Source organism: Rhinoderma darwinii, chromosome 4 (genome assembly GCF_050947455.1).
Source record: "Rhinoderma darwinii isolate aRhiDar2 chromosome 4, aRhiDar2.hap1, whole genome shotgun sequence".
NCBI classification, from domain to species: domain Eukaryota; kingdom Metazoa; phylum Chordata; class Amphibia; order Anura; family Rhinodermatidae; genus Rhinoderma; species Rhinoderma darwinii.
In genome coordinates this window covers 56105825-56123726 of record NC_134690.1, presented here as the reverse complement: position 1 = coordinate 56123726, position 17902 = coordinate 56105825, and the positions used below count along the sequence as shown (strand labels likewise).

Below are 17902 nucleotides of genomic sequence, written 5' to 3'. Positions count from 1 at the left end.
GAACCAGGAAAGGGAGGGCCCAAACATATCCGGTGGAAGCGCCGGTGTCCGTATTATACCAGGACAACACTTCCCAGCAAAATTCCCCAAACTGCAAAGGTGCGGAGTGTGAACCAAAAGGGAAATAAGTAAGGTAATTTATCAGTGCGACACTGGCCTGTGCAGAAAGGATTGCTTCACAGGGTAACACACATCTATGGATTATTTTATTGTTTTTTTACCCCATTATTATGCCACCTGACTATGCCCCTGATGTACACTGCCCGGCTTACATGTACCCCCACATTATAAACTGAAATAGCAGTCAAACTCCAAAACAAATCTATTACCAAGCAAAATCTGCCCTGCAAAAGTCAAATGGCGCTCCCTCCACTCTGAACCCTACATTGTGCCAAAACAGCAGTTTCTTTCCACATATATGGCATCGTCATACCCGGGAGAACCCTTTTAACAATTTTTGGGGTGTGTGTCTCCAGTGGCACAAGCTGGGCGCTACATATTTGCCACTGAAATGTCACATCTAGGGAAAAATATAAATTTTTACTTTGCACCATCCGCAGCGCATTTATTTATGGAAAAGACCTGTAGGGTGAAAATGCTCACTACACCCCTTAATAAATGCCTTGAGGTGTATAGTTTCCAAATGGGGTCACTTCTCAGGGGTTTCTTTTATTATTTCACATCAGAACCTCTGCAATTGTGAGCCAATTCTGTGTAAATCGCCAAATTAGGCCTCAATTTTACATGGTACTCTTTCCCTCCTGAACCCTTTCAAATGTCCAGGCAAAAGAATAGGGTCACATGTTGGGTGATTCTAAAACCGGGAAACACAGCATAATGATTAGAGAGCGGTCTTGTTATGGTGGCACAAGCTGGGCACCACATATTGACATAGAGATGGAAAAAAAAAAAATTTCACTCTGCAAAATCGAGTGCACACTAATTTATGCAAAACAACTGCAGGGTTAACATGCTCACTACATCCCGGATGTGAATGCATTGAGGGGTGTCGTTTCCAAAATGGGGGTTACTTCAGGGGGGTTTCCACTGTTTTGGTCCCACAGGCGCCCAGAAACCAATACAGCAAAATCTGCACTCCAAAAGCCAAATACGGCTCCTTCCCTTCTGAGCCCTACTGTGTGCCCAAACAGCAGTTTATGACCACATATGGGGTATTTCCCTACTCTGAATAAGTTGCTTTACAAACGTTGGATTCTTTTTTTTCCTTTATTTGTCCAGAAAATAAAAAAAATTTGAGCTAAAGCTAGGTCTTATAAAAAAAAAAAAAAAAAAAGGGATTGTTATTATTTTCCCGGCCTAACTCCAATAATTTCTGCAAAAAACGTGGGGGGGCAAAATGCTCACTATACCCCTAGATAATTTCCTCAATGGGTGTAGTTTCCAAAATGGGGTCACTTGTGGGGGGTTTCCACTGTTTTAATCCCTCAGGGGCTTTGCAAATGTGCCATGGCCTCTGCAAACCATTCCTGCTAAATTTGAGCTCCAAAAGCCAAATGGCGCTCTTTCCCTTCTAAGCCCCGCCGTGTGTTCAAACAGCCGTTTATGACCACATGTGGGGTGTTGTTTTACTCGGGAGAAATTGCGTTACAAATTTTGCGGTGCTTTTTCTCCTTTAGCCCTTGTGGGAATGAGAAAAAAATAAAAATAATTTTAAAAAAAAAAAATCGCTAAACCTACATTTTCTTTGGAAAAAATGTTGATTTTAATTTTCACGGCCTACGTCCAATCATTTCTGCAATAAACCTGTGCGGTCAAAATGCTCTCTATACCCCTAGATAATTTCCTTGAGGTGTGTAGTTTCTCAAATGGGGGCACCGCAAGAGCCCTTCAAACCTGACATGGTGCCTAAAATATATTCTAATAAAAAGAAGGCCCGAAAATCTACTAGGTGATCCTTTGTTCGGAGGCCGGTGCTTCAGTCCAGTAGCAGGCTACGGCCACATGTGGGATATTTCCTAAAACTGCAGAATCTGGGCAATAAATATTGAGTTGCATTTCTCGGGTAATAAAATTTTTTTTATTGCAAATTAAATTCTGCAAAAAACTATGAAATTTGTAAATTTCACCTCTACTTTGCTTTAATTCCTGTGAAACGTCTAAAAGGGTTAAGAAGCTTTCTAAATGCTGTTTTGAATACTTTGAGGGGTGAAGTTTTTAAAATGGGGTGACTTATTGGGGGTTTCTAATATATAAGGCCCTCAAAACCACTTCAGAACTGAACTGCCCCCGTAAAAAAAGCCTTTTGAAATTTTCTTGAAAATGTGAGAAATTGCTGCTAAAGTTCTAAGCCTTGTAACGTCCTAGAAAAATAAAAAAGGATGTTCAAAGAACGATGCCAACATAAAGTAGACATATGGGGGATGTTAAAGGGAACCTGTCACCGGCATTTCACCTATTAAACCGGCAATACCTGGTGGTAGTGGGTGAAAAATCATTGCTATATAACCTATAAATGTCATCTTAGTCGGCTCTGTAGCTTTAGTAATCAGTTTTTTAGTGTCCCCACAACGTATGCTAATGAGCAGAAAAGAGTCAGATCTTTATTTGAAAAGAGTCATATCTTCAGTCCTCAAGTCTTTCAGAGTTTACTCCGCCTCCTTACTTTTGATTGACAGCTCCTCACCTTCCCCGAGCACACAAAATCCTGCGCTTGTGCATCGATGTCCTATTCTAGTATGTACGTACAACGGGACACCGGATTATTACGATAAAAGGCGCAAAATGTTTGCAGACCGTTCTTTACAGTCGGAGGAGGAGTTTAGGAGCGGGGATAACGGCAATGAACTTTTGATAGCAGTTGCCAGTGAGGGATAAGTAAAGTTCAATAGGTGAAATGCTGGTAACAGGTTCCCTTTAATTAGCAACAATTTTGTGTGGTATAACTGCCTGTCTTACAAGCAGATACATTTAAATTTAGAAAAATGCAAATTTTTGCAATTTTTCATAAAATTTGGGTGTTTTTCACAATTAAATACTGAACGTATCGAGCAAATTTTGCCAGTAACATAAGGTCCAACGTGTCACATGAAAACAATCTCAGAATCGCTTGGATAGATTTAAGCATTCCGAAGTTATTACCACATAAAGTGAAACATGTCAGATTTGAAAAATGAGGCTCTGTCAGGACGGTCAAAAGTGGCCAAAGAGGGAAGGGGTTAAAACTGTGCTTTTTAATTTTTTTTGCTGGTCCTCAGCACGTGCCGCTGTGTTGCCTCAGCACTTCCAAAGAACTGGGCGTGTTGGCAGTTTCAGCAACAGCTGAAAACTAGAGCCCATGATGCCCCAAGTCACATCACAGCTTCGGGGGGGGGGGGGGGCAAGCTAGGCGCATGTGTGGACAGAGCATTTTAGTGGAGCGCTCACGGGGCATGCGCTGCTGCTCAGTAGATCGGAATAATGACTCAGCCCAAAGCACAGCATGAGATTGAGGACGTGCCGTACACTGGGGGTTACTTTACAGAGATACAGACACGTGAATGAAGTACAAGACGTCATCCATCACAGAAACAAGGAAGAAGAAGTGGCGCAGTCACGGAACTAGAACAGGTCAATTTAAAGTAGTTTTAATCAGAATTCGCAAAACAAATGGCAAAAAAAAGAAAAAAGGAATGAGAAAATCTCTTTAACCTCTTAATTACTAAGGCTGTTTAATGCCACAGTAAGGGCGGATTCACACGAACGTGAATTGCGTCCGTGCAGGCCGCGTGGTTTTCACGCGGCTCGCATGGACCAATAGAAGTCTATGGGGCAGTACAGACAGTCCGTGCTTTTTGTGCAGCGTTTGTCCGCTGCGTAAATAGCGCGACATGGTCAATATCTCTGCGTTTTCCGCGCATCACACACGTCGCACGGAAGCAATTCCGTGCGAACTGCCTGTTTCGCGCAACAGCTGTCAAAAGGATGAATGTAAACAGAAAAGCACAAGTGCTTTTTTGTTTACAAACATCCAAATGGCGTGTCATAATGATGGCGGCTGCGCGAAAACCACGCAGCCGCGCATCATATGATACTGCCACACGGGGCTGTCAAGTGGCTTTTGCGCAGGCAAAACGCTGTGTGTTTTGCGTGCGCAAAAACGCCACGTTCGTCTGAATCAGCCCTAAACTGCATAAGGGGATGGGGTTCATAGTTTCTGTAAAAGGTGTTCAATACTTTGAGCCATAATCCCATGGGAATCCTCCTGTAGTAACAGTGGAAAATTAAGTATAATAATCGCTTACCGTCAGGTGGAAAAAGTGGAGAAGGGGGGGGGGGGGACACGTAAAACAGGTGTAAATTTAGGTGTAGCTCCACCTTTGATTAAGGGCTTTAGTTCAGAGTTTTAAAAACACATGTAAAAAAACGCCAGCTGTTATTAGTAGTGCCTTTTATTTGGTGTCAAGCGTTTTTCCTGGCATTTTTAAAATTCTATAGAGAAGGCTATGGACAGAAAAACACGCCATACGTTAAGCACGCTAGGTTTAAAAAAAGCAACTGACCAAAAAACGCAAGAAGGGCACAAACCAAAACGCTGTGTCTGTAGACGTTTTAACGCTTCACTGTACACTTTAAAGTAACCTCTGGCCGCAGTGGTTTAGCCAAAAAAGAAAAACCCACAGAAAATGCTGCCAAACACGGTGTATTAAACCAGCCTAAGGCTTCGTTCACATCTGCGTCAGGGCTCCGTTCATGGGTTCCGTCTGAGCTTTCCGTCAGGGGAACAAAATCCAAACAAACAAACAAACGGAAAACATAGGTTTCCGTTTGAATCCCCATTGATTTCAATGGTGACTGACCCGGTGTGAATTGTTTCCGTTTGTCACCGTTGTTTAAGTGTTCCGTCGTTTTGACAGAATCAATACCGTAGTCGACTGCGCTATTCATTCTGTCAAAACGACGTAACCCTTAAACAACGGTGACAAACGGAAACCATTTGCACCGACCAGATCCGTCACCATTGAAATCAATGGTGAAGCAAATGGAAACCTATGGTTCCTGTGTGTTAGTCAGGGTTCTGAAGGAACGCCTGGACGGAGCCCTGATGCAGATGTGAACCAAGCCTTACATTAGGTAGTAACTGTAAAATACGGAATCGTTGTAATATTTCTACATTTCAGTTGTTTTGCCGTTTTTTTCAACACATTTGTTACGTTAATTTCTACAGTGGAAACCTTCAGGAAGCTACTGTTGATGGATGTGATTCTTACAAGGTGTTTTAGATTTAGTACTGTAAGGCTATGTTCACACGCTTAACAAAAAAACGTCCGAAAATACGGATCCTTTTTCAAGGAAAAAAAACAGCTCCTGATTTTCAGCGATTTTTTAAGCAACTTGCGTTTTTTGCCTGTGTTTTTGGAGCTGTTTTTCTATTGAGTCAATGAAAAACGGCTCCAAAAACGTCTCAAGAAGCGACGTGCACTTTTTAAGAGGCGTTTTTTTACGCGCCCGTTTTCAAAAACGGCTGCGTAAAAAACGCCCTGTGGGAACGGAACGCCGTTTTTCCCATTGAAATTAATGGGCAGATGTTAGGAGGCATCCAGCCCCCGTATTTTTAGCCGATTTCCGGGGCGTTTATGGAGGGAAAAACGCCTGAAAATATGTCGTGTGAACATACCCGAAGTGCATAATGGGGCTCCGCTGTGAATCGTCTGTGGGTCTGATTAGTTCATATACATAGAATAAATCTAAAGCCATAATAAGTCATCGGCCTGCTTGATGATGGTTTCCAAGTAGCAAAAATACATTTTTAGATATGTTTAGACTGTGCAAAATAAAAATGAAATAAAAACTTTTTTTTACAAAAAAACATAATGGGGCAGATTATTACGGTCTTCAACTCAGATAGCTTAAAACTAGACCGGACAGGCAAAAGATGCACCAAATTTATCAACAAATTTGTAGATTACAAAAAGTAATAATATAATATCTGAAAATGCTTGATGGGGTGAAGCTGCAATATTATAAGATGCAATTATTTGTTGGTAATATATTGGGGAACCAAAACATTATTCCCATCTTCGAGATTTATGTCAGATCCACAGACCAAACGTATTCCATTACCTTAGTACAGATTTCAGTGTCCGGGTTGCATTGTAAGATATCACGAACCATGGTGGCATTTCCTTTCTCTACAGCCCAGTACAATGCAGTCTTGTTATCCTAAAAGACGGAAGAATAAAAAATTAGGATCCAAATTATTTATAAGCAAGTGCAACATGATAAAATTAAGTCATGTGACAAGGAGGGGGGGGGGCAGGTTTACCTGTCCTCGGATGTCTATATCAGCATATTTATGCAGTAAAGCACGGACAATCTCAACATGGCCCCCGCGGACCGCTCCAATCAGAACAGTGTCGCCATTCTGTTACAAAAACAAAATATATATCAAGGTCCATTTTTAGCAGCCATTAAGGATTTAACTTGTTGCCCCCAACGATAACATTCATAAACCAGAAACAGGAAGCTCTAAGTATACGTACACCTTCGAATGTTTTTTTTAATTTTTTTTAATTATTATTAAATTTATGTTATTACTCTGATTTTAAGCAGAATTTTTTTTGACTTTTTTACGATGCAGCTTCTATGGATCCTGTATATACAGAAGCTGCATTGTTCCCGATCAGACGCTTCCGTCAGATCAGCTGAACTGCCAGCTTGGCTGAGAGTGGGTCCTGCGTGTCTCCTGCACACAGGTTCACCAGAATATCAATCACATCTATGTTAGACGTCATCGAAATTAGGTGGATTGTGTGTGACACGCAGGACCCACTCTCAGCCAAAACAGCAAGAAGGCTGAACAGAATCGGCGGAGAGAAAAATGCCGCTTCTAAGTACACGGAACACATAGAATCTGGATTTTATATATTTTTTTTACTTCACTGTACTCTTCCTATTACCACAAGCCAGTCTATACTGAATATAGGAGCCATAAGGCGCAGCCCTCTTTATATACAGTATGCAGAGCATGTAGCCTAAACTACGGTATACAGAAGATTTCCTTCTAGAATTCAATTCTGCCTTATGTTTATTTCGCTTTAAAATGGGAAGCACTCATTTTACATAGACTGGTAGTTCCGCGAATTCAATCCATGATCAATGGCTAAAATGTTTAAAGGGGTATTATGGTTTCTGCAAAAATGGCTTATTCTTCATATAACAAATTTTTTTAAATATTCCAAGATATTTTCTGTATCATCAATTTCTTCGTTTTCAAGATCTGTGCATGCTGTCATTTAGTAGGAGCCTTCCTTGCTTACTTCCAGTGGATAGTCATGTGATGAACACAGGCTTGTTACTTGATACCGTGCAGTTATCAGAGCCGTGTCTTGTAACAAGCCACGCACCGGTGTGTACATCACATGTAAAGATCTTCATCCACTGGAAGGAAACCGTGCAATGACAGCAAGCAGAGACCTTAAAAACGTATACAGGAAAAAATTGTCTAACTTTTAATTTCTACCATAAATAATTTTTCATTTGTAACCTTAAAAAGGAATTCAAATATTTTCTAAACAAAAAAAAAAGTCACTTATTTAGCCTTAAAAGGTGTTGTCCGGTTTCAGCAAATTTGTTTTTTTGTGTGTATTTAAAAAAGATACAGTTTTTCAATATACTTTCTCTAAAAACTCCTCACGATTTTCAAGACCTCTGCTTGTTGTTATTCACGAGGAACATTCATTGGTTACTTCCAGTGGATAGAATTCTATCCATGGTCATGTGACGGACACACAGGCGCACGGCTCGTTACATGGTCGTGTGACGGACACACAGGCGCACGGCTCGTTACATGGTCATGTGATGGACACACAGGCGCACGGCTCGTTACATGGTCATGTGATGGACACACAGGCGCACGGCTCGTTACATGGTCATGTGATGGACACAGGCGCACGGCTCGTTACATGGTCATGTGATGGACACACAGGCGCACGGCTCGTTACATGGTCATGTGATGGACACACAGGCGCACGGCTCGTTACATGGTCATGTGATGGACACACAGGCGCACGGCTCGTTACACGGTCATGTGATGGACACACAGGCGCATGGCTCGTTACACGGTCATGTGATGGACACACAGGCGCACGGCTCGTTACATGGTCATGTGATGGACACAGGCGCACGGCTCGTTACATGGTCATGTGATGGACACACAGCTCGTTACACGGTCATGTGATGGACACACAGGCGCACGGCTCGTTACATGGTCATGTGATGGACACACAGGCGCACGGCTCGTTACACGGTCATGTGATGGACACACAGGCGCACGGCTCGTTACATGGTCATGTGATGGACACACAGGCGCACGGCTCGTTACAGAATGTGTATCCGAGCTGTGACTTCTAAAGATCCCAGCACCTGTGTGTCCATCACATGACCATGGACAGAATTATATCCACTGATAGTAAACAATAAATGTTCCTACTGAATTACAAGCAGAAATCTCGAAAAACGTAAGGATTTAATGCAGAGAACATCGGAAAATTGTATAACTTTTTATTATACAAAAAAATACGTTTGCTGAAAGTGGACAAATCCTCTAAACATTAATACTATGTAGTGCTAATCCTCCTCCCTAAGAGGAGAGAGGCATGAACGCAGCTACTGCCATCAAGCGTGCGCGCGGCATCACTAGCCCAACACATGCCTCCGGTGACCGGCACAAGCCACAGGGGACACCAGACACTCACCATCTGGATTATAGTAAAAGTTATTCCGCTTCGCACGGTTAGTTTTTCTATTGCAGCTTGGTCACCGAGCAGATCTGTCTAAAATGACCTCCTGACGAAGGAAGCGAAACGCGCGTCGAGGTGGTCCTTGGATCGGAGTGTGTCTCCTATCATGTCCACTTTGGGTAAATGAATATCTACTTAGATACCTAGATTGTTTGTAGAACTTGATACATTGCATTATTTTGAGTCATATCTTGCCATTATTTTAGACATTGGATCCTGTGGCTACTTACTCATATGTCTCATGCTATTATCTTGTTACATTATATGGTCATTTCCATAGGACGTGATACACATTCCTTTCTGGGGTGTTTAGTTTTTTGTATTTTAGATGTATGTTTTTTGTGGGTAACTTCTCCCGTATGGGGTAATAAAGATTTACATATTTTATTTTTGCCTACGTGGTGTTATTTGTTACATCAGGTATATTTTTGGTTTTCTGTCTAAAATGTCTCCCTGGGAAACTTTTCTCCAGCAAAACTTTTTTTTTTTTTTTTCCTTTACATTGCCAGCAATTACTTTGAACTTCATTTTATTTTTACTGCAGAAGGACAATTTTTTTCTCTGTAAAAACAGGCCCAGGGGCCCCCAAATATCAACCCACTAAATCAGCTCAACATGGAAGACTTTACAACAAATCCCATAGCGCCAAGTGTCCATCTGCTCCTGTCCGGTCCTGCCGCACAAGGGCTTTGGCGCAGTGATGCGAGCAGATGGGCGAGACATATGCCATTAGATTGCTTTAACGTGCTAGTAAACAAATACTTCAATTCATTGTATATTGGGAAACTGCCCGATGTCATGCCGTACGCACTTTACTTAGATGTAAATACTTGTGCACGTGCATGTTCAGTACGAAGACGATACGGCTAAAACTAAACAGAAAAACAAATTATACGGTCAATGCTTCATTTTATACAGAAATAATTTGCATTCCTCAAATTATATTTCATGACAGATTTTTAGTCAAAGAACGAAAAATTTCTCAATATGTTGTCACCATGTTTACTTGGTTTCCTTAGGGTAAGTGACACGTTTTTCTGTTCAATGGCCGCGGGCGAAAAATGCCGCGAAAATCAGCATGCAGGCAGAGCAAAATCTGCCTGCAAAAATCTGTGTGAACCCAGCCTTACACATTCCAAAAACGTATTGACAGGTGGTTATCTTGCCTGGACTCTAGTGTGTATGTATGAGTAACACCCCATTCACACAATGTTTTGCCCATACCTACCTAGTATATCTAATAGTGGCTATACATATATATATATTTTTTTTTTACGGAATTGAACAGCATGGTCTACTACGCTATGCCATTTTTCAGTATGTGGATGACGGACAATCTTTTGGCCTTCGTCGGGTTTATGTAACACTGCGGACACATTAGAATGTACATTGGGAGGTTTCTTGTGTACGCGCTAAACATAAAATGTGAATAGGACCTATTAGGAGCACTACATTGTGAGCTCAACTGGATATATGGATACCGATCTTTTTTATTGCCACATGCCGAGAATGCGGCCGGTCAGCTAAAGATTTACAGAACTCTCTCAAGTGACAAAATCTATTTATTTGGGGACAACCATCATGAAAAACATGAGACCGTAAGAGTGACTTTTCAAAAATGGTAACAGGGCAGGGGATGGCATTACATAAACTAAACAGATACTCACGCCCCTGAAGCTCCAATGCGGAGGTCCTATACTCCACAGCTCTGGTCCCGAAAGCTCCAGCAGTGGTCACCTGCCATTCATCAGCCACATACCGCTGCATCCAATCACTGGCCTCCGTGATCACGTGACGTTCACAGCAGCATTACGACTGAGGCCAATGATTGGCTGCAGCGGCATGTGACTGGTGAACGGTAAGTGACCCCTTCTGGTAACTGGAGCGGCTGCGAATGGGACCTCAGCGACAGAACAGGGGGAGTACTTTTGGGGGTGAGTATCTGTTAGTTTACTACGTAATTCCACCCCTTGCCAATTTTGAAAAGTCCCGGTTAACCCTTTAATTCTAAAGAAAACCAGTAATTGCTTCTGAATCCCCAAAATGAAAAGTAAAGAAAAATATGCAGATAACGAATATAGATAGAGCCAACCCTTACATGTAGCATTTAAAAAGACTCTGTCACCACATTATAAGTGCCCTGTCTCCTATATAAGGAGATCGGCGCTATAATGTAGGTGACAGCAGTGCTTTTTATTTAGAAAAACAATCTATTTTAAACCACTTTGAGCGATTTTTAGCTTTATGCTAATGAGTTTCTTAATGCCCAAGTGGGCGTGTTTTTACTTTCGACCAAGTGGGCGTTGTACAGAGGAGTGCATGACGCTGACCAATCAGAGTCATGCACTCCTCTCCATTCATTTACACAGCATCGCGTTCTTACTAGAACACGATGTGCAGCCGCATACACAGACATTAACGTTAATCAAGTGTCCTGATAATGAATACACATGACCTCCAGCCAGGACGTGACGTGTATTCAGAATCCTGACACTTTTTGACTCTTTTCTGTGAGAGCTGCCGGAAGCTGGGAAATCACTTCTCTGCAATGATGACCACAGGTTTTTTGTTCAAGGTTCTCTTTAGTGCAATGTAAACAGAACGGAGCCACCCTCACCTGGTGTCCAGAAGAGCAGCTCACCCTGGCATACACCTACCAACGTACTGGACATGCGGCACTACTAGACAACCATCAGCACATGCCCGTTAATTGGCTCCACTCCACTTGCCCCAATGTGATGCGATGACTCAGATATTTTACTAGCACAACACTTCACATTGGCATTGTATGTTAGATGAGGTTTTGTTACAATGGTCCAGGAAAGGCCATTGCTGGGCTATGCTCTCTCTTGCAGCGTGGTTTACATGTATATCCAAAACCATGCTGCATTGCCGGTTACCACCAGCGCCTGACAGACCACATTGACTTACAATGTGTCCATCGGGTTCTGTTCTGGTTTCAGGCATTATGTATAGAACCACATGCAGCGCTATTCTCCCGGTCAAACGTGCCAAGACTGCCGACAGAGGCTCTGACAACAGTGTGAACATAGCTGAAATTTAAAATATTGTAACCCGAGAGACCATTGTACTTTCCTTTCTTTACTCTAGTCGTCCGAGCCACCTCTTATTAATGGTTTATAAGTTAGTTTGACAAAACGTACACGTCGCTGGCCACCATTCTCAGACGCAAATTTAGTTTGAGATTTGCCAGTCATTAAGATGCATCGGTAAATCAATTCATAGTTGGCGACTTGATCAATATAATAAACAATTCTAAATTTGTGTTCTGCAAGTAGCAAATCTGTAGATAGTTGACTTATTTGTCCTATAGGTTGCACTAGAATTTTGTTCATCCCCTTGATTCCAGTTTAAAAATCTATGAAAAATTATTTAAAAAAAAAAACAAAAAAAAAACAGCAACTTACCCGGTCAGGGATATTGACATAAGTACCAGCATCAAGCAAGTCTTGCACAATCTCAGTGTGACCCTCTTTGGCTGCAATGGCAAGGGCAGTGTTGCCATCTTTATCGGTCAAATTCACATTTGGATTCCTCTTGAGAATTTCCTTTACAGTGTCGGTGTATCCGCCTTTCACCGCTACAATCAGAGCAGTCATAGAATTCTGCAACAAGAATCATCATAACTGGATCAGCCGGTCGTGGGAGTGCCTATCAAATGGATAGGGATTGTCCTAACTGGAAAATCTCTTTAAGAGGTCCATGAAATACAATGACGTCACCATAATATGAATATTTGCATTTTATTCTAAAATACCACAGAAAACGATGGATTAAAAAAAAATAAAAAAAAATACACAAAACACATGGCAGAAACTTACAGCTCCCTCTTGGTCAACATCAGCTCCCATCTGCAGCAGAGACTTCACGGATTCCAGGTGACCTTTTCTTGCAGCCCAAATAAGAGAAGTGGTTCCATACTAAAGAGCCCAAAAAAAAGTGATTTTTACAAAGTGATAGTAATATAATGACGACCAATGATGCCATATTTATAAAAATAATAAAATAAAAACTTTAAAACTGGAGCTTGGCTTAAAAGGTTGATAGTTTACAGACGGGTGGTCTTGATTTTAACACATTTCTGCCAATCAGCGGTCATCATAAGGGTAAATTGCCGACAGTTATACAAACAAATGGCCAACCATGTGCTACTTTGACATGCCGTGTCCGCCGGGTTTCGGCTCTGGCTCAGAGGGATTTGCAGAGAGGGGGACTTTCCTCTAGGACGTTCATAGTCCCTAATAGGGAATATAGGAAGAGGATTTTTTATTTTAAAACCAACCCATTTAAGCGGATCTGCCAACTTAACATGTTAAGTTTCCCTATGTTGTAATATGCTTCCCTATGTAAGGGCAGCATATTACAGCTACACCTCTATACTCCTAATAGCTAAAAAGCTAAATTGTGTGCCGTTTGGCTACTAGGATTGCTAAAAGAATACAGCGGACTCAAAGCAATGAGTCCAGCACATTCATGAGGGGAGCGCTCCCCTCACCGATGTGTGTGTGGTGATGAATAGGCCGATGTGTACACAACAGCCTGTCACCCCAGAGATAAGCAGGGGTGGAGGCAGAGAGGGGTAGGGGGAGCTAGGAGTCCGCTGTACTCTTTCAGTTATTCAATTAGCCATACGGCATAACTTCTGTGTCACTTTGGCTTCTAGGAGTACGTATCGGTCATATAGGGCAGCATATTAAGTGGACTAATCCACTTTGAGAATTAATAAATGCATCTTATAAAGTTATTTCTTAAAATGTAAACATTTATATTTTAGGCCCCAACCACACGACCATAAAATCGCCCATAATTACGGTCCGTAATTACGGGCCCATTCATTTCTATGGCCGACGAACACCTTCCTGTATGTCTACGGGAGGGTGTTCGTGCCATAGAAACCTGACAAAAAAAAAAATGGGACGTGTCCTATTTTTTTTTATTTTACGGACCTTTCTATACTTTATAATTGGAGCACGGCCCGTAAAAATGTCCAGCTGCCCACGGCCGGCCGTGCCCGTAATTACGGGTCATAGTTACGGGCATGGTCGTGTGCATGAAGCCTTAGGCATTGCTTTTGAAGCAAAACCTCATGTAAAAACAGCTATAAATGGATAAAGGGATGGAAAACATCTTGTCCAGAAAGTTTTAACCCCTGGGAGTTGCAGCAATTTTTGGATTTTCATTATTTCATCCTCGCCTTCGAAAATCCATAAATTTTATTTTAATTTTTCCGTCAACATAGCCATATGAGGGCTTGTTTTTTGCGGGACAAGTTGTAGTTTTTCACGGCATTATTTAGTGTACCATATAATGTACTGGGAAACTGAAAAAAAATAAAAAAATCTTTGTGGGGTGCAATGGTAAAAAAAAAATAAAAAAAATAAAAAAAAAAAAAACAGCAATTCCGCCTTTGTTTTTTTTGGGTTTCATTTGTACAGTGTTCATCGTGCAGTAAAAAACGACTTGTTAGGCCGAAAGGATTACAGCGATTCCAAATTTATATAAGTAGATCGTTTTTATTTTTATTTTATTTTTTTATAGATGTACAAAAAATAAAACTAAAATACAGTTAAATAATATCTTCTTTAAAGTCCCCTGAGGTACTTGAACCAGTGATTTAATGTAGGAACACAAAGATGGCAGACCTGGGGGCCCACATTCGGCCCCCAGGCTGCCATGACAACCATCGGCAACCCACAAATCCGTTGCGAGGGGAGATGGGCTGTCTGATGGGGTCGCCTCCCTCATTCTGACAGCTTAGATCTAAGTGGTTAAAAGGGCAGAATCTAAGTGATCTTTGATTCCGCCCCTTGCAGGAAGGCGTCTGCCATAACATACAGCCGACACCTGCTCAGTATGGAGCGCACTCCATACTTCCACTTGGCGGCTCTCACGTACACGTGTGTGACATGTTAAGGGGTTAATGCCGCTTCAAGTGAACATACTTCTCTATATGGATATCACAGGGGGGTCCCCCGCTTAGGGCCATACTCTATGAACTAGTGCAGGAGGCAGAATGGCTGCCATGTAATGCTATAATAAAGTGTATGGTTGACCACAAGTTTCAGCTGACTGTCAATTTCACTTGCAATCGTTACCGTCTTTGAAACAGAAGGATCTACCTTGTCCGAGCAGTTGACCTTGGCTCCATACTGCAGCAAAAGATTGAGAATCCCACAGTGACCTCTCCCAGCTGCCCAAATAATGGGATACACGCTGTATTGCTATAAAACCAGAGAAGAGGAGAAAGCAGACAACGTTCATCATCATTATTCCTTAGAGCATCCAAAACAATATTTAAAATCAACATAACCACAAATATCACACCGTTGTGGCAACATATCATTAACTAGAACCGGCCTATCCCATGATTATTGCTGACAACACTCGACAGTATTTAAGAGGATTTCCCCATTTAAAATGTTCGTTTGTCGTGTTATTCCTCAATCTTACCAACTCCTGCCTTCCGCAGAGAAACATACTTCACATTCAATGAGTATACAGCATGCGTGAGAATACAGGAAGACCCAATACTGCTTCATGTATTAGTCTCAGCAATCACAAACCGTGCGATCGCCAGGTACCCGCAATATCATAAAGCTGCTGTTGCGATTAGAACACAAAAAAAAAAAAACTGTAAAATATGGAACAACTGACCATTCGATATACACGGAACCCCGTAAAACACACAGTATTTCCATAACTCCCATAAACTAGAATAGAGAGAGAGCGGTGCAGAAGCGTAGCCACCTCAATCTCCTATGGGATGCAGCGGCTGCCTCACCTGGCAGAATGGGGCTTCCCGAGCCCCCATTTTACCAATAGGTGGGGGTCCCAGAGGTAGACCGTCACCTTAAAACATTTCTGGCTTTTCATGTGGATATGCTATAAATGTCCATACTGGTAAAACCCCTTTGAGCCTCAGATACCTTGTATTTTACCCAACTTAATTAATGCGAAATTTTAGGACAAATCAAAAGAAATGATAGAACATAAACCCTATAATAAAGCTGGGATTTAGTTGGCATCTCACCAGGCCAGTTATGTTTGGGTTTGCTCCTTTAGAGAGAAGCAGCTCCACAACCTCCGTGCACCCTCTGTAAGAAGCCCACATGAGGGCGGTCCATCCTCCCTGCAAAACCAAAAGATTTTAGTTAAATCATAGCCGACAACTCCTAACTAGCATTTCATTTTACCAAGGTTTTACACATAGAGGACTATGATTCACAAGACTAAGCAGAGTCAAGACTTCTCAAATCATTCACATTTCCGAAGGTTAAAAAGGAGAAGAGGGAAAAAAATGCATAAAAGCAAAAACAGGGAAAGAGGTGGCCGCACAGGAAACATTGAGACAAATCTAGGAGCACCAACATTCACATTTTCCCATAAGAACTTAATAAATTATTTCCATTGTTGCTTTATATAATGGGTAAGAGAAAAGCCCGTTTCCAGACATAAAACACACACAAAAAAAAAAAAAGTTAAATATTTAAATACAGCATAAAGAACACAGACACTGCACAATCCGTACTGAGAACACTTAGTATTACATTCAGACAATACCAGTACGAACCACTCTGAACAAACAGGTTAATAATGCCACTCCTTTTGACACTGGAAACATTGGGTAAACTGTACCATGTCACGATGCTCCAGGTTGGCACTGCAGTCCAGTAGTTCCCTAATAATCTCCACGTGCCCTTCCTTGGATGCAGAAATAAGAGCAGTCCAGTTATCCTACAACCAAACAAATCCAAGATTAGTAAATGAAGCAATACAACCCATAAAATGCAGAACCGTCGAGCCCCGACAGTGCGAGGACCCACCAGACAGTCATACCAGGTAGACACGAGGGGAGTTATGTGGATATCTCCCCAGAAGCGTGAAAAATAAAACCTCCGCCACTCAGGTAATGACGCTTTATATCCTCCTCAAAATTACAGGGTGCAAAACAGGTACGCAGGCAAAAAGAAAAAAGAGATCCTTCTATAAATCTCCACAATTTAAAGGGACAACTAAAATGTTTGGCTTTATGGCGAAACGTGATTTATAATTATTTAGAATATTTTAGGTCCTTAACCCCTTAAAGGAACAGTGTCATCACAAATTATTTTTTTATATGTTAAAGATGTTAGTGCTTTATTAAAAACGTTTATATTCATTTGTGTGTTTGTGTTGTACTTTTTCTTATTTTTACACTTTTTCTTCCCTATGGGGGCTGCCATTTTTTGTTCCATTTCTGTCTGTGTCGATTAACGACACATACAGACATGGAATACGGCAGCCACAGTCCCATAGGGACTGCGAACGGCTCCCGTCCCATTGACTTCAGTGTACGGCGTCCGGCGCCATTTTCCTGTGGACCGGAAGTCGCGGCCGGACAGTAATATTACTACTTCCGGATTTGTGCACTTGGACCAGCGGCAGCAAACGGAGCGGACGGGCCGGAGGGAGCCGCGGCGGCAGGAGCAGGTAAGAGATTTCAATGTATGTTCGTGTTTGTGTGTGTTTACTACTGTATGTAAACCTACCACACTGTGTGTTAGCTCAAAAAATGGCGACACACAGTGTAGGAGGTTACACCGTTCAAACCCCTCGTTTATCCCAGCACTAGCCAGGATAAAGGAGGGGGGGATGCTGAGAGCTCACTAGAGCGAGGGCTTTTAACCCTATGTTGCACTGCTGCAATTTTGGGAATAGCTCCATCTAGTGACCAAAAATGGGTAGTATTATAAATTAGAATTAATTTATAATATTTCCTGACTATTTCCTGACTCGTGAAAAAAATAAAAAAAATTTGAACAATGTTTAATCACCCACACACTAAATGTTTAATTTTTTAAAAAAAAACATGTTTTTCTGGCAACACATTCCCTTTAAGGACACGGCCAATTTTGGCCTTGAGGACAGAGCAATTTTTTTTAAATTTCCCTCTTTGCATCCCGACGCTCATAACGCTTTTATTTTTTGTACGACGTAGTTGTATGAGACTTTTGTTTTTTGCGGGACGAGTTGTACTTTATGTACGTACCATTTTTTGGTACAAATACATTATCGTTTAATTTCTATACATTTTTAATTAGATTAAAATGCAGAAAAAAAAAGCAGTTTACACCATACACCGCTCATCATAAATAATGCTATAC

The 17902-nt window shown here is 41.6% G+C and overlaps 1 protein-coding gene across 3 annotated transcripts in view; it reads right to left on the bottom strand.

Annotated features, from left to right (window-relative positions):
- The window catches only part of KIDINS220 (kinase D interacting substrate 220), a 205558-nt gene that overhangs the window by 143098 nt on the left and 44558 nt on the right, over positions 1-17902 (bottom strand). For all 3 annotated transcript variants that reach the window (XM_075861128.1, XM_075861131.1, XM_075861129.1), the window contains exons 4-10: positions 16395-16493; positions 15790-15888; positions 14879-14980; positions 12581-12679; positions 12167-12364; positions 6263-6361; positions 6061-6159 (exon numbers count right to left, since the gene is read on the bottom strand). In XM_075861128.1, the coding sequence (XP_075717243.1) occupies positions 6061-6159; positions 6263-6361; positions 12167-12364; positions 12581-12679; positions 14879-14980; positions 15790-15888; positions 16395-16493 (795 nt within the window). The remainder of the gene's footprint in view (positions 1-6060; positions 6160-6262; positions 6362-12166; positions 12365-12580; positions 12680-14878; positions 14981-15789; positions 15889-16394; positions 16494-17902) is intronic.